Below are 20914 nucleotides of genomic sequence, written 5' to 3'. Positions count from 1 at the left end.
AATAAATACATATTAATAAAACTTAAAACATTAAAAAAACTGAGCCCTGGCTGGTGTGGCTCAGTTGGTTGGGCATTGTCCTGTGCACCAAAGGATTGCCTGTTTGATTCCTGGTCAGGGAATATGCGCGTTGTAGCCTTGATCCCCAGTGAGGGGTGTGTGGGGCAGCCGACTGATGTTTAGCTCTCACACTGATGTTTCTCCCTCTCTCCTTCTCCTTTCCTCTCTCTCTAAAAATCAATAAAAATATTTTTTGTAAAAAGTGAAAAATAAGCAAATATAAAAAATTAGATCATAATTCTAATAGTTGTAGATTAATGCAGAACCATTGATAAAAATTAACAAAACATATACCATTTATAAAAATAAACAAAAGTAGCCTTTAGAAACTGTCATTTTTAGCTATTTGTTCCAACTTAAGCCATGAGTCTTCAAAACAAGTCATACCGAGGAAGATTTCATATCTTATAAAGAATTAAAAGCAGACCTCAATGTTGCCACCTCAACGTTCCATGGGTAAAAAGGCAAAGATCCCTCCCAACAAAGAAAAGTTTTGGACCAGATGTTTTCACTGGCAAATTCTACTAAACATTCAAAGAATAAACAGCAATTCTTCTTAAACTCTCCTCAAAAAATTGAAGAGAAGGGAACACTTCTAAATTCATTCAATGAGGCCAGCATTATTCTGAGACCAAAGTCATATAAAGTCAAAAGAAAAAAAATCACGAAAGAAAAAATGATCAATATCACTTATACATATAGATGTAAAAATCCTCAACAAAAATATTAGCAAATTGAACCCAGGAATACAATAAAAGACTTATTCACCATGACCATGTAAAATTTATCTCAGCAATGCAAGGGTGTTTCAACATAAGAAAATCAATCAATTTAGAACATTAACAGAACAACAACAAAAAATCCACAATCATTTTATTTGACACAGAAAAGGTATATGACAAAATGCAACACCTTTCATGATAAAAACTCGCAAGATGTAGGAATAGAGAGGAAATTTCTCAATATGATAAAGGGCATTTACGAAAACCCATAGCTAACACCACACTGAATGGTGAAAAGACCAAAAGTTTCCCTGTAACACCAAGAACAAAACAAGGAGCCCCTCCACCACTGCTATTCAACATCGTACTGGAAGTTCTAGCCAGAGCCATTCTTCTAATGGGAAAGAAAGAGGTTAAAAACTATCTTTATTTGCAGATGACATATCCTATATGTAGGAAACCCCAAAGAATCCACAAAAATGCTACTAGAGCCAATGAACAAATTAACCAAAACTGCAGGGTCCAAGATCAACACAAAAATCAGCTGTGTTTCTATATATCAGTAATGAGCAATCTGAAATGGAAATTACGAAACCAATTTCATTTACAATAGCATCTAAAGATAATAAATACTTAGAAATAAATTTAACCAAGGAGGTGAAAGACATATAATGAAAACTATAAAACATTGCTGAATGATATTAAAGAACATCTAAATAAATGGAAAGACACTCTATATTCACGGATAAAAAGATTTAATATTGTTAAGATGTCACTACTAAGCAAAACAGTCTAGATATTCAACATAACCCCTAACAAAATTCCAATAGCCCTTTTCACAGAAATGGAAAAGCTGATTCTGAAATTCATATGGAATTGCAAAGGGCTCCAAGTTGCCAAAACAAACTTGAAAAAGAATAAATTGTAGGACTCACATTTCCTGACTTCAAAACTTATAAAGCTAAAGAAATTAAGCTAGCATGATTCTGGCATAAGGGCAGATAGACAAATGGAATAGAACAAGGAGCCCAGAAAGAGCCTAGAAAGAAACCCTTGCCTATATAGTCAGTTGATTTTCAACAACAGTGCCAAGACAATTAAATGAGGGAAATGACAGTCTTCTTAAGAAATGGTGCTGGCAAAACTGGATAGCCACATTATACCATACACAAAAATTAACTCAAAATGAACCTAAGACCCAAATTTAAGAACTAAAACTCTTAGAAGAAAATACTGGAAAAAAATCTTAACAATATTGAATTTGGCAATAAATTCATAGATATAACATGAAGGGCAACAACAACAACAAAAGACATACTGGACTTAACAAAATATAAAATTTTGTACATCAAAGTACATTATCAAAAAAGTGACAAGAGCACCTACAGCATGCGAAAAAATATTTACATATTGTTTATCTAACAAGGAATTATTACATGCCAAAGAAGAGTCAAAGATCACAAAATCTCATTTATGATATAGCATCTTCAATCCCGATAAAGAATATTAAAAGCTTGAAGAAGAGACAGTGTTATATAAAAAATTAGGAACTCCAACATACTGTGTCCTCACTAGTAAAACTTGAATACAAATTTATTTACAAGTCCATGGATACTAAAAATGTGAATTAAAAGCTTGTTAAATGTGTACTATTTATGTCAAGCAGTTCCAGTAGTTGAAGTATTTAACATCTATGGAGCTTTGAAACCTATGAATACACTTCTTTCTAGTAAAACATGTCAATGAAAATCTTCTTACTAAATTATATCTGCAGAGCACAACGTAAAAAAGGGCAATGAATTATTACTTATATGACTTCTGAATCTTGTCATATAAGTAATAATTACATATCTGAGCACAGAAATAATCAGTGATCTTTTTTAGTTGTTTCTACATCCGATAACATGACTATAATAATAATAATAATAATAATAATAAATTCAATTATGCTTCCAACATTACAGCTATTTTTGGGTCTCACACCCAGAACACTATACATCTGATGAAGAACTAGTTCTAGAATTGAAAATCAGTAAAGTGCCATAACGGTCATTAACAATGGAATAAAAATAATGAAAGTTTTAAGTAAAACAGGAATCACAAGTATAAAATAAATCTATTATTCCTTCAGCTGTGTGTTCAGAAGGTAATTATAGCACAGAATATAAAAAATGTACCAGTGAAAAGCAGAATACAGTGGGTGATTTTTATGATAGTTATTCTGCTAAACACAATCTACAAGGCATACATACAGGTATTCAAACAAGGTGGATTAGTAGCCATCATCATGCAGACAAAAACTTAGAAACTATCTCCTTTTCTAGAAAGCAACGATACTGCCACACTGCCGTATTTCTACATGCAAGGTTTATGTACAAAATTTTCTTAAATGATTGAAACAGCTAGTACATGTAAGAATATTAAATATTAAAAACACTTGAGATTCATTCAGCCCCCCACAACAGCAGTGTACCAGAAAAAGGGGAATGCCTTTTTTTCTGGTTTTCAACATTATTTACTTGTTTCTACTGTTCCTTTACATACAATGTCTGGCATTCAACCCAAAAATTATGAGACATGCAAAGAAGCAAAAAATGTAACTCATTGTTATGAGAGGGAGCCTTCAATAGAACTGACCCACAAATAGCATATATGTTAGAATTATCAGACAGGGATTTTTAAAATGACCATTAAAAATGTTAAATAATCAAGTAGAAAAGGTAGATCACATGTACAAATAGGAAATTTCAGCCCAGAGAGAATACACACATACACGAGAAAATATATGTATATACTGAAGTGCTAGAATTTTTTAAAAATGTGGTATGAGAACTAAAGAAGTCTTTTAATGGGCTTTATCAAAGGACCAGCTTAATAAAAAATCAGTGAAATTCAAGTAAGGTCAATAGAAATTATCCAGACTAATATATAAAAAGAGTTAGAGGGCAGGAGCGGTATGCATAAAGAGTTATACAGAACCTGAGAGACAATGCCAAACAGCTTAATATACATATATGAAACTGGAGTCCCTGAAGAGAAAGAAATAGAGAAAAGGGTATGAGAAATACATGAAGAGACAAGAGCAAAAATGTTTGGTTTGGTGATATATATTCACGCAAACCCCCGAAGCAAAGCACACCATAAACAGGAGGTACATACACAAAAAAAACACATCTAGGCACCTTGTATTAAAACTGCTAACAAAAAAAGGTGGGGGTGGGTTAAAGGGAATGGGGAAAAATTGCTTAAAGGGCACAGGGTTTAAATGGGGTTGAGGAAAATGTTTTAAAACTGTAGAGAGGTGGCCCTGCTGGTTTGGCTCAGCGGTTAGAGCCGTTGACCTGCGGTCCTGAGAGACCTGGGTTTGGTTCCCGCTAGGGGCGCGTACCTCGGTTGCAGTTTGTCCCCGGCCCTGGTCGGTTGTGCAGGTGGCAGCCACTCGAAGTGTTCCTTTCACATCGATGTTTCTCTCTCTCTCTCTGTTCCTCTCTCTCCCTCCCAATCTACCTGAACAAAAAATGGAAAAATGTCCTCGGGTGAGGATAAAAAAAACAAAACAAAACTGTAGAGAGGTGATGGATGCACAATACTGTGAATATACTTAATGTCACCTAAGTGTTGACTTTAAAGTGGTTAGTTACGCCTGCCTGGCTGGTGTGGCTCAGTGGACTGAGTGCCCATCTATGGACTGAGAGGTCCTGGTTCAATTCCCAGTCAGGGCACATGCCCGGGGTTGCGGGCTTGATCCCCAGTAGGGGGAGTGCAGGAGGCAGCCGATCAGTATTTCTCTCTAACATCAATGTTTCTATCTCCCTCTCCCTTCCTCTCTCTAAAAAAATAAATTAAAACGTATTTAAAAAATAAATAAGCCCTGGCCAGTTTGGCTCAGCGATTAAAGCATCGGCCTGTGGACCAGAGAGTCCCGGGTTTAGTTCCCGCTAAGGGCATGTACCTTGGTTGCAGTTTGTCCCTGGCCATGGTTGGGGTCGTGTGGGTGGCAACCACTCGATATGGCTCTCTCATGCTGTCGCTTCTCTCTCTTGTCCTCCCTCTCTCCCTCCTGCTCTATCTGAAGATAAATGTAAAAATGTCCTCGGGTGAGGATAATAAATAAATAAAATGGTTACGCCTGTTATATGCATTTCACCTCAATTTTTTATAATAAAGGGAAAAGACATGAATATATAATTTTCAAAAAATATATACATAATGGCCCGTAAACACATGAAGATGTTAACTTCATTCATAACAAGAGAAATAAAAAATAGAAGTATGCCAATATACAATTCCCCACCCATTAACTGGCAAAAGTTCAAATGCTTGATAATGTAGTATGTTTGGAAAAGCCGTGAGAAAACAGGCACTTTCATATATTGCTAGTAGAAAGGCAAAACCTTTATAGGGATATGTGGCAATAATTGTGGCAGACAGATAGTAAAGTGGCCCCCACCTCCTGGTGTTCACCCCTTTTTATAATCCCCTCCCTTTGAATGTGTGCAGATGCCTAGACACATGATGGGACCTATAGTTGTGATTATGGTATATTATGCAAGACTCTATTTGGAGCCTGCTTACTGTAGACTTTCTTTGCTGGCTTGATTAAATAAGTGACCATTTGTGAAAAATCCGTAAGACACAGAACTGTGAGGTGTCTAGAAGCGGAGGCAAGTTTTTAGCTCACAGGCACCAAGAAGTCAGGGCCTACAACCACAATAAAATGAATTCTGCCACCATGTTTGAGCTTGGAAGTAGATACTTCCACATGTAAGCCTGTAGATGAGAACATAGGCCAGCAGACAACTTGATTGCAGCCATGTAAGACCCGATACAGAGAACTCAGTTAAGCCTTGCCCAGACTTCTGACCCACAGAAACTAAACATGTATTAGTTTAAGCAGGGAAGTTTGTGGTAATTTGTTACACAGCAATGGATAACTAACACATAAACCAGGCTATATACCTTTACCTCTCAGATGCAGCATCCCATATTTAAGAATTTACACTCAAGACTACCTCCAATAATACAAAAATACATATGCATATGGTTATTAAGTGTAGCATTATTTACAACCACAAGTTACTGCAACTACTTAAATAACTAATTTAAGAGATTGGTTAAAGTACCTTAAAGCTATTAAAAAAAATGACTGAGTAAGAGCTCCATGAACTGATATATAGCTATTTCTAGAATACATCATTAAGTGGGAAAAGAGAGCCAAGTATGAAATAAACACACAATATGCTACATTTTGTGTATGAAAAAAGAGGATACTTCAAAAAACAATCTGCTTACTTTCATAAAAAACAAAAAGGATGAACAAGAAATCAATGATATTGATGAAAAGGATAAACAAGAAATCAGTGATACTCATTTACCTAAGTAGGGTGTTGTACTGGGGGTGGGGGATGAGATGGGGTACAGAAAGAATAGGGGAGGAAATGACACTTTTTCTGAATATCACTTTTTGTCTAGTTTTGTCTAATTGATAGTCCACAAGTCAGAAAAGTAAATAAACCAATAAGAATGTGGTGGTGGTGGGTGGGCAGGGCACAGGGACCCAAAACCCTAGAACTGAAAATAAATAGAAACAAATAAACCTAAATGTACTAAATTTCAAATTAAAAAAACATAACCACACTAAGGGTGAGGGAGTTGAAGGGGAGCTAGGTAAATTATGAAATAAAAAATATATATATATTCATATATACATATTTTAATCCTCATCCAAGAACATTTTTACATTTATCTTCAGACAGAGCAGGAGGGAGGGAGGGAGGAAGAGAGAGAGAGAAACACATTGATGTGAGAGAGACACATTGAGTGGTTGCCACCCACACACCCCAACCGGGGCCAGGGACAAACTGCAACCAAGATACATGCCATTAGCGGGTACCGAAACTAGGACTCCCTGGTCCGCAAGCCGATGCTCTAACTGCTGAGCCAAACCCGCCAGGGCTGAAGAATATTTTTTATTAAATACTCTTGGTTTAGAAAGAAAAATGATGGCTAGCAAATCCTGAACTACTTTTGGTAGTTCTGTTTATCATAGTTGTATGGAGGTAGCAATTCTGAAACAAATTTTTATATTACAGGACTGAGTGAATGAGTAAATGTATGATGATGTAAGAAGCCAGGGTCCTCACAATGAAAAAAAGCAGACAGATATAGAAAATGGGGGAAGCCAAGGAGTAACCCAATGGAGTTGGATTGGAATCTGAGGTATCAGTATGAATTTATGATTTTAAATGCATTTATGTGTGTGTACATTCTGTCTTGGAGTTATCAGTATGATTTCGTGTGTGTGTGTGTGTGTGTGTGTGTTCTGTCCACTGAAAGGCCCAGAAGCAATGACATCTTACTAATAAGAACATGCCAAGTGCCAGATCTTGGTTTCTATATACCATTTCACATATAAGGAACCAGGTCTTTAAGTACCTAATTCCAGTACTGAACTAGGGAAGACACGAGGGGGCTGAAATATTGTGCCAGAAAGTAAGAAAGTGCTAGAAAGAAAGTGCAAGGAAGGAAGGAAGGAAGGAAGGAAGGGGCATGCCACACAGAAGGACACAGGAGCCAATGAAGGGACTCCTGCTGTCCAAATTTGAGGCAATTTGAAAACCAATGAAAACAAAACAGTAATAGATTATAGCCACCAAATATAATTGAATAAAATGGGAACCATGTGTCCTTGCTAACAGTTAAATATATAGATACAGTAGAATGCTGACTGATAATTGTAGTGTTAGAAAATCACCATTCCACAACTATCATTGCACAGGTTAGTTCACGCAAGAATCATCAATGGATGATAATTCTAAAAGGAAGAAAGTTTGAGAAGTAGCAGGATATTAATTGCATTGTCTCCAAGTATCTCCCCAGAAATTGCTAATAAGTTGCAAGAAGAGAAAGCAATAACTAAACATTGGGGAAACCAAATAACATCTTTTTTTTTCAAAAATATATTTTCATTGATTTTTTGGGGGAGAGAGAGAAGAAGGGAGAGAGAAATAGAAACATTGACGCGAGAGAAACATTCATCGGCTGACTCCTGCATGCTCCCTAGTGGAGACCAAGTAAAGATTAACAACAAAATTATGTGTTATTTTGAAACAGGACATATACTGTAGATCTAATCACCAAGAAACATCAGACAATGTCAAACAGGAATATTCTATAAAATAACTTCCTTGTATTCTTCAAAAATATCAACATCATAAAGTAAGAACAAAAGGCCAAGGAACTGTTCCAGATAATGTCTCTTGTCTAAGACATTAGACAAGTGAAGAAGGCAATGCGCCACTGGACCAAGATGCTATCTGTGCTGTTGGTTTTGGAGTTGGGGGATTCCTGAGTTAAGGAATACAAGGAACGCAGCTCTAGAAGGAGATGTGAGGAATCACATTCTATCCTAGTTTCTGGAAGGAGCTCAGCCCTTCTAATACCTTGACTTTAGTCCAGAAAAACTGATTTGAGACTTCTGATCTCTAGAACTCTAAGATAATAAAATTTATGTTGTTTTAAACCAAAAATAAATAAATAAATAAAGACTAAGACATTACAATCAAATGTACTATAATATCTTGGACTGGATTCTAGACTGGGCAGAAAAATGAATGTTACAAAGGACATTATCATGATAATACATGAAACTTGAATATAAACTGGACATTAGAAAACAGTATTCAAGGTTAAATTTCCTTAATGTGGTAACTACACTGTGTTTATGTTAAAAGAATATCACTGTTCTTCAGAACATATATATAAAGTAGGGGAAGGTAGGAGGGAGTGAAGTAGAAAAAAGTAGAAATAATAAAGCAAATGTAAAATGTTAAGAATTTATGAATTTAGGTAGAGTACATGGGAGATCTCTGTACAATTCATACATCTTATCTGTAATTTTAAAGTTATTTCATAATAAAAACTTTCTATTGGAAAAAAAAAAAAGGTCACACACGCATGTGTATTGGAATTTCTGGAAGGATATACCAAACTTAAAATGTCATTGAGAAGGGGAAAGAGATGAGAAAAAGAAACTTGTCTACAAAGATATTTTAAAGGACAAACTGAATTCCATCCAGTGGTTCTCCTTAAACATATAGTCTCTAAGTCTCCTAACCTGACATCCAGAGACCCAAGGGAATTCTATGGAGAGAATTCATTGGATCTATGAAGGAGATAGGGAAAAAAAAATTACACTTTAATTTCATTAACTTTTAACTAATACTTTTTTCCTCAATTATAAATGCAGGCAACGAATAGTAGTTTTAAAAGTTCCTGTGACTTTATCAACAAGAGAAATCACATTTTCACTTCATATTAGTTACTGAATCTCAATATAATGTATGTACCATTCAGTACGTTCAAAATACAGTAACACTTGCTGCTAGATTTTAATGAGATACATGATAAAGAGCAGGTTATATATCACAAATCAGCTTTTTAAATTTCTGATAACTATATTTCAAAATAACTAGTTTCCTGGTAATCCTATGTATTTATTTTATACATTTATAAATGTTATTCTCATGGGCTTCCAACTGTTCAAGGTTTTCAATATAAAAAAAGTCAAGAATCTCTGCTCTAAGCTATCAATCCCTCATTTGCTTACAAGGATGTCATAAGGAGGAAAATTCAAACAGTTCACAGCTTTTTGCTCTGCCAGAAAGCAAATTATTAAAAAAATCAATGAACATTTAATCTAAGCCTCTCATTATTTCATTTCTAATTTCCCATATGTGCTAAAGCAAAAATTATTCACATTAATGGCAACCTTACACAAAGCATCCAAGAACACATATACCATCACACACCCACACATGAAAAAAATACAGGCACACAGTAACTATAAAAATGAATCAAGACTGTGAAATGCCTCACAGAAAATCTCAGTGCTTACATATCTTAAAGAAATTGGTTAAAAACAAGATACTATTTACCATCTCTCTTTTGGAAAATTTTTTAAAATTTCTTTAATGATTGGCTGGTAGCAGGCATCCCTTTCTGCTTTCCCACTTTCACACCAGTCTCTCACAAACTGTTTCAATGTGGACTTTAACTTATCCATGTCAAATGTAGACGCTGGCATAATCTTTCCATTCCCCTGTTTAAAAAAGAGAAATCAATTAGTTTTTGAGAAAAGTAATCAATCTTGAATATAGTTAAATAGACATGCTACTTTTAAAGGGCTATAGAGATAGTTTAGTGGATAAATCACTGGACTCTCTCATCAATGGGGTTTGAGTGCAGTTTGAGATCCTAAATGAAAAGTTTATGGTCTCACTTCTACCTTCAATAGATTACGGTCCATTAATCATGAGACCACCATATAATTAAGCAGTCTTTATTCAGGAGAGGACAGCAATGAGCTGCTATGGAGACCATTCTCTAAGAGAGAAGAAAGTCCCTGACGGGGCAGCATGAAGAGGCTCATAGTGGAGTGGCCCAACTGTGTTTCTATCCTGTGGATACAGAGAGGACACAAGTTTCTATTATTGCCAGTCCCTTGAGATTGGTAAGTGAAAATAATTTCTAAAATAAAAGATGACTCGTCCTGGTCGGTGTGGCTCAGTTGATTAGATTGTTGTCCTGTGCACTGAAGGGTCTCAGGTTCCATTCCCAGTCAGGGCACAAACCCAGGCTGTAGGTTTGATTCCTGGACAAGGTATACGTAAGAAGCAACCAACTGATGTTTCTCTCACAATGATCTTTCTCTCTCTCTCGCCCTTCCTCGCTTTAGAATCAATGAAAAACATATCCTTGAGTGAGGATTAAATATATATATATAAAGATGACTATCAATTGACAAAAGATACTGGGAACTGAGTTTAGCAAGGGAAATTGATTTTATATAGCTAATAAAGGTGTTTATAAAAATGTAAGTCACAATGCCCTGGCCAGTTTGGCTCAGTGATTATAGCATCGATCTGAGGACTGAAAGGTCACAGGATCAATTACCAGTTAAGGGCATGTACCTGGATTGTAGGTTCAATCCTGGGGATTGTGCAGGAGGCAACCAATCAGTGTGTGTCTCTCTCCCTCCCTTCCACTCCTTCTAAAAAAAAAGATCAGTGGAAAAACATCCACTGGTGAGGATTAACAACAACAACAAAATTTAAGTCACTAACTATATGCCAGAACACTATGTATAAGAACACTACACCAATAATTATCTTAGTATTTAAAGAACAAATCCAGCTTCTGGCATACTGTTCTATTAAGCCTAATTAAATGACTGAATATACAAGTGGAAACATTCTTAATAGAGCAAATGACTTATGCAAAATTATAATAATGAAATCCAGAAACATAAAGACCTCAAAATACTGAGATTAAATTATAAAATAAAAACAAATAGAACAAAGTTCACATACATTTTCTCCATATTCTTTATTTTCAAACATATGTATGCAATCATTCACAATGGTCAGTAGAATTTCTTGATTATGATCAATGCATTTGCGGATCTTGTCCAAGTGAAGAAGAAACTGAGGAAGTAGTTTCTGTTGATTAGCTGGAAGTGATCGAAACTGTCTTTCTGTTCGGTTCACTCGCTCATGCATACTGGTGCTAAAACATAAAAGGTGTTTTTTAAATTGGCAAAAGAATTCTCAGCAGAGGCCAATCTTATTTTAAGGCTGTCTTTCTGTACAATTATTCCCTTATATCACTGGATACTTTCCTGCCACAATCTTTTGGTTTCTTAAAGGATATCCACTAAAAAGTAATGTGTTTTCACCTTGGTACAAATTCTCTAAGCAGCCATACAAAATGCAAATCGTTTATAACTAGTAAAAGTAAACATCTACACCAATTAGAATAGGAGGGAAAACATTAAAGAGGACTAGTGTACAATATGTTTATTTTTATTATTTCAATTTCCAAACTTAAACTTTTCAGCAAAGGTAGCTGAATGCTTTAGATTTCTCTATCAAATTAACAGAATGCTGCTCTGAAATTACTTGAGAATAGATACAAAATGCGTTTTGAAATTAAGAGCCAACCAAATTGAATTTTTCTTTTTTTTCATCCTCACCCGAGGACATTTTTCCATTTTTTGTACAGACAGAGTGGGAGGGAGAGAGAAGAAGAGAGAGAGAGAGAAACATTGATGTGAAAGGGACACATCGGCCCTGGCCGGTTTGGCTCAGCGGTTAGAGCGTCCGCCTACGGTCCGGAGAGACCCGGGTTCGGTTCCCGCTAAGGGCATGTACCTTGGTTGCAGTTTGTCCCCGGCCCTGGTTGGTCGTGCGGGTGGCAGCCACTCGATGTGTCCCTTTCACATCGATGTTTCCCTCTCTCTCTCTTCCTCTCTCTCCCTCCCACTCTGTCTGTACAAAAATGGAAAAATGTCCTCGGGTGAGGATAAAAAAAAAAAAAAAAAAAAAGAAGGGACACATCGAGTGGCTGCCACCCGCACGACCAACCAGGGCCGGGGACAAACTGCAACCGAGGTACATGCCCTTAGTGGGAACCGAACCCGGGTCTCTCCGGACCGCAAGCGGACGCTCTAACCGCTGAGCCAAACCGGCCAGGGCCCAAATTGAATTTTTCAAAATATCGTAAAAGATCTTATATAGTACAGTCCTGGCCAGTTTGGCTCAGTGGTTAAAGTGTTGACCCATGGACCGGTTCCCATTAAGGGCATGTACCTTGGTTGTAGTTTGTCTCTGACCCCACTTGGGGTCGTGCGGTAGCAGCCAGTCATTGTGTCTCTCTCACATTGATGTTTCTCTCTCTCTTTTTCCTCCCTCTCTCCCTCTTGCTCTACCTGAAGATAAATGAAAAAATGTCCTCAGGTGAGAAAAAAAAAAGATCTTATATATTATAAAAGTAGTAAACAATTTAAAAATTGAAACTGTACAGTATTTTACACGACAATATTCACACTTTGCATTCTGAAAGGTTCCAAATAACCTGGACGATGCGGCTCTGTGGATTGAGTGTCATCCCATGCACCAAGAGGTCGCCAGTTCAATTCCCTGTCAGGGCACATGCCCAGTTTGTGGGCTCAATCCCTAGTAGAGGGTATGCAGGAAGTAGCTGATCGATGTTTGTCTCTCACATCGATGTTTCTCTTTCTCTCTCTCAAAAAGTCAATAAAAACATATTAAAAAAACAAAAAGTTTCCAAGTAACTTATGCCCTGGCTAGTGTGGCTCAATGGCACCAAAGGGTCATGAGTTCCATCTCTGGTTGGGGCATGTGCATGAGGCAACTGATTGATGTCTCTCTCTCACATCAATAACTCCCCTCCCCCCGCTTCATCTCTAGAATCCATGAAAAGCATATTCTCAGGTGAGGATTAAATGTTTCCAAATAACTCTAAAGGTCATACTGGGTACTACCTATTTGTAAAATTTTAAAAAAAAATCATTTTTAAAAGTTAAATGTTATACTCACAATAAAATGTGATTTTACTTCAATCAGATGGGCAAAATTTAAAAGCCTATATATCTGAAATGTTGGTAAAAATGTGGAATAATTAGAATATTTATATACTGACTGATGGTGGGTGCATTAATTAGTATAACTAGTTTGGTAAATAATTTAGCATTACCTAGTAAAGCTTAATATGTGTATTCCCTATGACTCAGCAACTATACTATTAGACACATACTCCAGAAACTCCTGCGAATGGTCACCATGAAACATGAAAAATCTTAATCACGGCACTGTTAGCAATAACAAACAAAAACTCTGGAAACAACCCAAAGGTCGATCACCAGTAAAATGAACAAAGAAAGTACAATATAGTCACACAGTGAAATGCAATTAAATTAATAAATTATAGCTACAGACGATAATATGGATAAAAGGCAGGAGTGTAAATATTTGTTGAAAAATCAAGATGTAGAAAAATACATAATATATAATTCCATTTTACATAAAAATAAACAATATATTGTAGGAACTTAACATGCAGAAAAACTACAAGGAAAAATAAGGAAGTGAAAATTCAGGAAAGTGATGTTCTTTGAAGGGAAAGGGATAGGATGTTCTTTTTAAAACTGGGTGGTAGGTTCATGGGTGTTTGCTGCATCCTTCTTTACGTTTTACATATACAAACAAACAAATAACTGTATGTCTCTTTTAAAAGTTCTTTAGCATTTACTCAGTATTAAATGAAAATAAAAAATACTCTTTTTCACTTGACTGCCTGAGTCTCTATTCATCCAAATAACTAATTTTTACCTTACGCTACATTACTCTCTAATTTCTGAACAGTAATATTTAAAGAAGCTCAGAAGAAACCCCTGACAAAACTTAAGCAAACATCTGGACATATTTTTAGGAGCTTGGATGTAGTGGTATTTGGGGGTTAGGGCAGTGTGAAAAGATAAATTTGGCATTGATTGGCTGCACTGATGTTTGCTTTTTTGCTTCCCCCACCCACCTTGAGACAGTATAATAGTGAGCTCTGGAATCAAACAGATCTGGACTGAAATCCAGGGTATGCCACCTATTTGCTATGTGACCCTTGGCCAAATTACTTCCTTTCTCTGTGCCTCAACTGTCTCATATACAAAAACATAACAACGATGAGGATTACAGAAGCTATCATTTGTTGAGATTTAATAAATCCCAGGTACTAAACTAAGTCATTATGCTTAAATATAGTAGGTATATCTAATTTATAAAACTATTATGTTCACAGTGAAAATATGAAAAATGCAGAAAAGTAAAAGTAGTCTTTTAATTAAAAGTACAATTCCTCTTTTATAGGCAACCACTTCTAACTTTTTGGCATATTTCTATTTTGTTGTTTAAGACAAAGCCATTTAGCACCTTTCTATTAAAAATATGGTAGTACAAAGAACAGATCACTTGGAACTGGTTAGAAATGGAGAATCTCAGGCCTTACACAAGACCTACTGAAATGTAATATGCCTTTTAACAAGATCTTCAAATGATCCATAAACACATTAAAGTTTTAGACGCACTTGTAATTCTTCATCCTTATTAGAGGAATTTTCCCAGGTCAGAAAAAAGTTCTCAAATGACTATATGGCAAATGACTGTAATGACTGTTCATTATTTCATCTTATGCAACCAAAATTTATTTAATTATTTTCTAAACACTGGGCATCTAGATACTTTCACTTGTCTATATGATGACTTTGTGTGTTCAAATCCGTTTATATTTTATATTTAAAAAATTACCACAAATTCCTCAAAGAATGACTAGGTCAGAAAGGATAGTATTTTTAAGTCTCTTAATGCAAACTGATTTTCAGAAAGACTGTACCAACTTACATACCTAGCAGTAGAGTATGACACTAAAGGAACCATTTAAAGTGGCCATAGTAAATGTTAGGCAAACAGCAAAGTTGCAAGTTTACAATTTACTGTCAACATATTAAATAGTCTTTTAGTATTTCATTCCTAGTATTCTTGGGCACTGGATGTCCAAAAATTGCCATCTCACCATACCTAAAAACTCAATATATCCAAACGAAATTCAGCACATATCCCACTAAAAAAACTTGCACTTTTTCCTACATGGTTGATATCAATGAATGGTACACTATATATCCACTGGAGTCAGAAACTAACAAGTCATCCTAAAATGCCTCTTCTCAAAGCCCACACACTCAATTAAGGGCAAGATCCTTTTGATTCTACTTCATAAAACTATCTGCAAATTACACCCCCTCCAATGCTTTAGCTCAGGCCCTCATTATGTCTCTCAAAGAGTACTGAGAGGCCTGCTACCTAAGAATGCTGTCCCTACCCTAACTGCCCGACTATCAGATGGATTCTTCCAAAATACAAGTCTCATCTTTGTCACTATTTAACCTCTGTATTTCAGCATATATAAAAAGCAATCAAATATTCAGTTAGGCTTCCTAGGTGCCACTCTTTGTTCTCCATAGAGACTACTTATTTCCATGATAGCAGGGAAGTTGAGGTAAGTTCTGAATTGGTCAGAACAGCCTAACATATATTTGCTGTCAATTCCTGCTACATAAGTGATATTAACTATACAGAGAGGGATGAAATGTGGCATATCCCTTAAGCCTTGGTTACTTAATGGTATGCCAGGCTATCTATAACATACATCCACGGTGACTCTCTTGAAGTGATGTCTTACCAAGGTTGAGAAAATAGTCCAATCCTCACTGTACTATTATAATTAGGCATACCTTCATTATTCTGTAAATGCTTACATTATGAGGAATAGAGTGAAGAAATAAAATGGAGTCATTATAGTCAAGCTGCTCAATTATTGAAACCAATTAGGTTGAGGTATAGGTAATGATTTTATTCTTGTTTTAACTAGCCTGGTTTTAACTAGTTTTAACTCAAAAAATTTAAGTTTTTGAACTTTCCAGTTCTGTGGTAATGCCTGGATATACAAGAGACTTGCAGATAATCCTCTAATCACCCTCTGAAGGACTCATGTATCCAAACCACCTGACATCCATCATCCAGACTGCCTAATATCTGATAACCATCTTGGACCAATCCTACTGCTAATAATACAGGACTGATTACTCTAAAAAAAATGTACATTTTACTGTAAAAACTCTGAACTTATTTTTCTTCTTGGAAACACATCTGAGTTTTTTTTGCCTAGCTGTATTACCAGTTTGCAAACTCTGAGAATCTTGAATAAATCTTTATCATTTATTTCTAGCCAGAGCCTCCAGGCTGTTTTTGAATATGCTGACAACTATGTGCTTTAAGACAGGGGTGGCAAACCATGCCCTGTCCCCGCCTCACCCTGTGTTTTTGTAAAAAGGGTTTTACTGAAACATAGTCATGCCTATTCGTTCACATATTGCCTATGGTTACTTTCACAATGAGGGCAGAGTTGAACAGTTATAACAGAGACCACCGAGCTCTGAGAGCTTAAAATATTAATTGCTTGGCCCTTTAAAAAATGTTTGCCTACCTTGTTTTAAAGGAATGTTTTACAACCTTCACACTTTCCTTGGTTCTGAACTCAGTCAGCATAATGAGGCCACATCTTCTGGCAGCTAAGGGGAAAAAGTAGTCAGCAGCCATCTTTCCTTAAGGGTATCTCTACCTCCCTGGAAGGCTGGTCTGGGTGTGACCCCAACTCTGACTTAGTTGCTTTTCATCAAGGTTAAGTCAAGAGGGGTATTTTAAGGCTAACAACTATTTGCTACTTATTACAATGCTCTAATCATTTTTACCTTAGTCAGAATATGTCATCTAAGCAAAATCTGTAGGAGGCACAAAATTGGAAGCCACTGAAAAGAGAAAGCAATCAAAGACATTTCTTGCCTATGACTTTAACTTAAATGACCTATATATTAACTAAAAGACATTTAGCAGTAAAACTAAACTCTGTGGCTGCTGAGACTGAGGAATTACAATTTTAATTTTATTAAATTTTAATTAATTTAATTTAGCCAGTTGTAACGAGCAGCCAAGGTACTAGACAGTGCAAGTCCAGAAGATCATAAAATGCTGGGATGTAACAATCCAGTGTTTCCTGCTACACAATACTTTCCGTAACCCTAATCCTTTAAGTGGTATTTTTAAAAGCATATTTTTAATCATATACTATTTTCAATCTACAAAGTGTTTCATCAGAGAGTACATACAAATAAAAAGGACTGTTTTTTAAAAATGAAATTTTCCTCAATCCCACATTAAACTGGTAAAGAAGAGGGATGAGAACAAGGAAACAATAACACAACAGCTAGAACATGCATACAACTGCCCTTTTTTATACTGTCACACTTGGGTCCTAGATCCACATCCAAGTACCCCTACCTTCACAACAAAAAACGTCCATCTGATATACCTTATTATAAATATCAATTTAAAATTAGTTCTCTTGCCCTGGCCGGTTTGGCTCAGCGGTTAGAGCGTCGCCTGCGGTCCGGAGAGACCCGGGTTCGGTTCCCGCTAAGGGCATATACCTCGGTTGCAGTTTGTCCCCGGCCCTGGTTGGTCGTGCGGGTGGCAGCCACTCGATGTGTCCCTTTCACATCGATGTTTCCCCCTCTCTCTCTTCCTCTCTCTCCCTCCCACTCTGTCTGTACAAAAAATGGAAAAATGTCCTTGGATGAGGATTTAAAAAAATATAATAAAATAAAATTAGTTCTCATATTTTATAATTGGGTACAAACACATATTTTAATTATGTCCATTATAGTCCCAACACATTCCCCAATATTCTTTCTAGATTTTTCAATAGTCAAATGCACTGGACTTTTCTGCATCTACCATTCTTAGCTATCTAATGTCAACTGCTTCTCCTGCCTGTGTTGTTCTTCCAGGCCCAATACTTACATCAAATTCAATCCTCTGGTAGTCTACCTTCCTCTGTTGATACGAAATAAAATCCCCACACTACTAATTCCCTTTCCGGCTCCGTAAGTAATACAGCCCATAGTTCCTATACCTGTGTTTAATTAGTAAGTTACTTCATTAAGATCTTTGAACTTCAAAAACTCATGTCACAAATGTAATCATATTCTAAATAAATAACTTTAAGCTTTTATTAAGCAAGTTTCTAAATTCAGAAGAGTAACAAACTAGTTTACCAACTGGTCACAAATTGACAGACTATTTGGGAATGACAAATGTTATTTCTTTGTTAATACAACTATTTGTTAAAAATAGAACTTCAAAAACCTATGGCAAGCACTGGTGACACAAAAATAAATGAGGCTCAGTCTCTGCCCTTGAGGAGGTCACAGTCAAGCAATATAAAAAAAAGTTTGCATGAAGCAAGCAAAAGCCCATCTAGGGAACACATTTTCTTGCGTGGGAAGTCATGTCTAATTACAACTACGGACGCAGAACACGTCTCTCGGTGGACTCATCTCTTACAAGAATAAAATACTATCTTTAGCTGCAAATCCAGTTGATTTAAGTCCCTTTCAGGATCTTTGAATCAAAATTGTGTGGTTAAGCTAATTTAACATCTATCTAGAAGAAAAGTAGAAGTTGGAAAGTTTCAAGTCCTACCACCGTGCCAGGCTCACGGCGAGAATTGGATACATACTTGCAAAATATAAGATCACAGAGGTGGCTCTCACTGTGCCCTCGCTCAAGTCCCTCCTTAATCAGCAACGTTAGAACATCCGGACCACCTCCGACCTTAATTTCACCCAACAGTTAGAGACACTGAGCCGCATCATTCACCCGCTCACCACAAATGTGCCTGTACTTCCACAGCGCCATGGGGCGTGGGGGGAAACCTTAGGCTGTTCTCACAAGAACTGGCAACAGATTGGGAAAATACGTCCTGCCGCATCGCATCCCACGTGGAGGTGAACCTGGGCTCTCCCTGTGCTCAGTTCGGAGACCATCGACAACTCAAACAAATCATGCCCAGCACTGGACAATTTACCAGCATCACCTTGTCTGAATTGTCACAGCATTTTTCCGGTCACCCCCACACCGGCCTCAAAGCCAAACCTTTACCGAGGGACGGAAGGCAAGAGAGCTAATCTGATCCTGAGGTCAGAAGACAAGAGGCTGAGCAGCAGACACGCGGGTGTGCAGGGCCGAGGGGGACATGGTGGTGCGAGGAGTGTCTCGGGGACCCCGAGGTCAGCTCAGGCGGCCGGTCCGGGAGCCCCGGAGGCGTGGCGGCCGGGAGCCAGCGCGGGTGGCGCCACCGTTCGGGCGGGCGCCCCAGGGGCTGAGCCGGGTCCGCCACGGGCTCCTTACCCGTAGTAGCGGAAGGCATTAATGATCTTCCAGAAGTGCTCGCGCTCGAGTCTCTCCTCCTCCTCCTCCGTGTTGCGCGTGGCTACCGCCACCGTCGCCGCCGAATCCACCGCGACCGAGCCCAAACGCCCGGCGGAGAACTGCACTTCCACCTCCCCGCTCCCGCCGCCGCCCCCGCGGCCCCCGCCACCTCCCCCGCAGTCCTCCTGCAGCTGAGAGGCGGGCGGCGACGGGCGCCGCCGTCGCTGCATAGCTACCGCGGCCCTCAGCCTGGCTCGCTTGCGTCTCGCCCCGATTGAAAGCGTGGTGGCGGCTGTTCGGTCTTCCTCTAGACACGCCCCCAGCTCGCGGCGCGCTCCGCCTCCGCCGCCCTCAGGCCTCCAGCCGCGCGGGGCTTCGCCCGGTCTTCAGAGCGCCCAGGCCAAGCGCGCATGCCCACGTGAGGGTACAGCGAAGGGCCGCGGCCGCCGCCTGCGCTCATTTGTGGCCGACCTTTGGCGACGACGCGCTGACGTCACGACGACACGCTCGGTGGGCCGGGTGGGAGGAGCTATGGAGGGATTCCCTGCTGGTGTTGGCCTGACACCTAGGAGCAGCCTCCGGGGGGTGGGGTTCAAGAAGCTGCAAGTGCTGGACTGTGGAACAGGCAACTAAGCTAAAGTATTAGCAGAGGGAAAAGTAGAACAAAAAGTTAAGCTAAGTTAAGTTTTACTTCATTTCCTAAATGAATTTCTACTTTTAATTACAGAAGAGAAGGAGGACACCATCACCTTGTCAATGTTTAGGGGCCTGTGAAAATCCTAATGAGCGGTCCTTGACTGGTGAAGGCGGCAGATGAAGAAAATGCAGGAACCTAACTCTAACCAGTACTTGCCTTTGGAAGACCACCACAGCGCACTGGAGCCCTAATGCGCACAATTGGCGCAGCACTAGCATCTAATGGTGGCCCTTAACAATGCCAGACCTCTTTCTCTTTGCCTACATTTATTCCCCCCCCCCTTTCTCTCTGTGCTAATAGCTAAAACAGCTGCCCTACCTGCATTTAATGTTATTCTTAAGAAATAACTCATTGCTTTTAATTTAATCTACCACCCAGCAAATCAGTCTTTCAAAATAATGGTAATGGGGAAAGATTATTTTATGCAGAAGAATTAAACCTGCCCAGGGACCACAAATTTTGTTTAAAAGATGTAATTATATTGAAGATGAAGTGGATTCTTATTTTCATCACTTAAATTAATAATTGAAATGAGGGGAATGTTAAAACAAATACTGTGGGCACACTCTCCCTCTAGGGAGCACGCCCATGCCATTCCCTTCCCCCTCTCCTTCCCCCACAGGCAGGCATCTCCTAAACTCTAAGGGTCCCCAAGAAACTTGCAACCAGGAACAATGGGCAGATACAGCTTGTCCCAGGCTTAAACCCTGAACCTTTCTCCAAGGCCCCCTTTTTTCTGACTTCCCAGTGAGCCAAAG

General features: G+C 38.2%; 1 protein-coding gene across 1 annotated transcript in view; it reads right to left on the bottom strand.

The window, feature by feature from the left end:
• The window catches only part of CARNMT1 (carnosine N-methyltransferase 1), a 42387-nt gene extending 22698 nt beyond the window's left edge, over positions 1-19689 (bottom strand). The window contains exons 1-3 of the mRNA XM_036261479.1: positions 19439-19689; positions 11153-11348; positions 9719-9882 (exon numbers count right to left, since the gene is read on the bottom strand). Coding sequence (XP_036117372.1) covers positions 9719-9882; positions 11153-11348; positions 19439-19689 — 611 coding nt within the window. The remainder of the gene's footprint in view (positions 1-9718; positions 9883-11152; positions 11349-19438) is intronic.
• Between the last annotated feature and the right edge of the window lie 1225 nt (positions 19690-20914).

The sequence above is a fragment of the Molossus molossus genome, unplaced genomic scaffold (assembly GCF_014108415.1).
Source record: "Molossus molossus isolate mMolMol1 unplaced genomic scaffold, mMolMol1.p scaffold_m16_p_14, whole genome shotgun sequence".
NCBI classification, from domain to species: Eukaryota; Metazoa; Chordata; class Mammalia; order Chiroptera; family Molossidae; genus Molossus; species Molossus molossus.
This window is presented reverse-complemented; position numbering and strand designations above follow the sequence as displayed.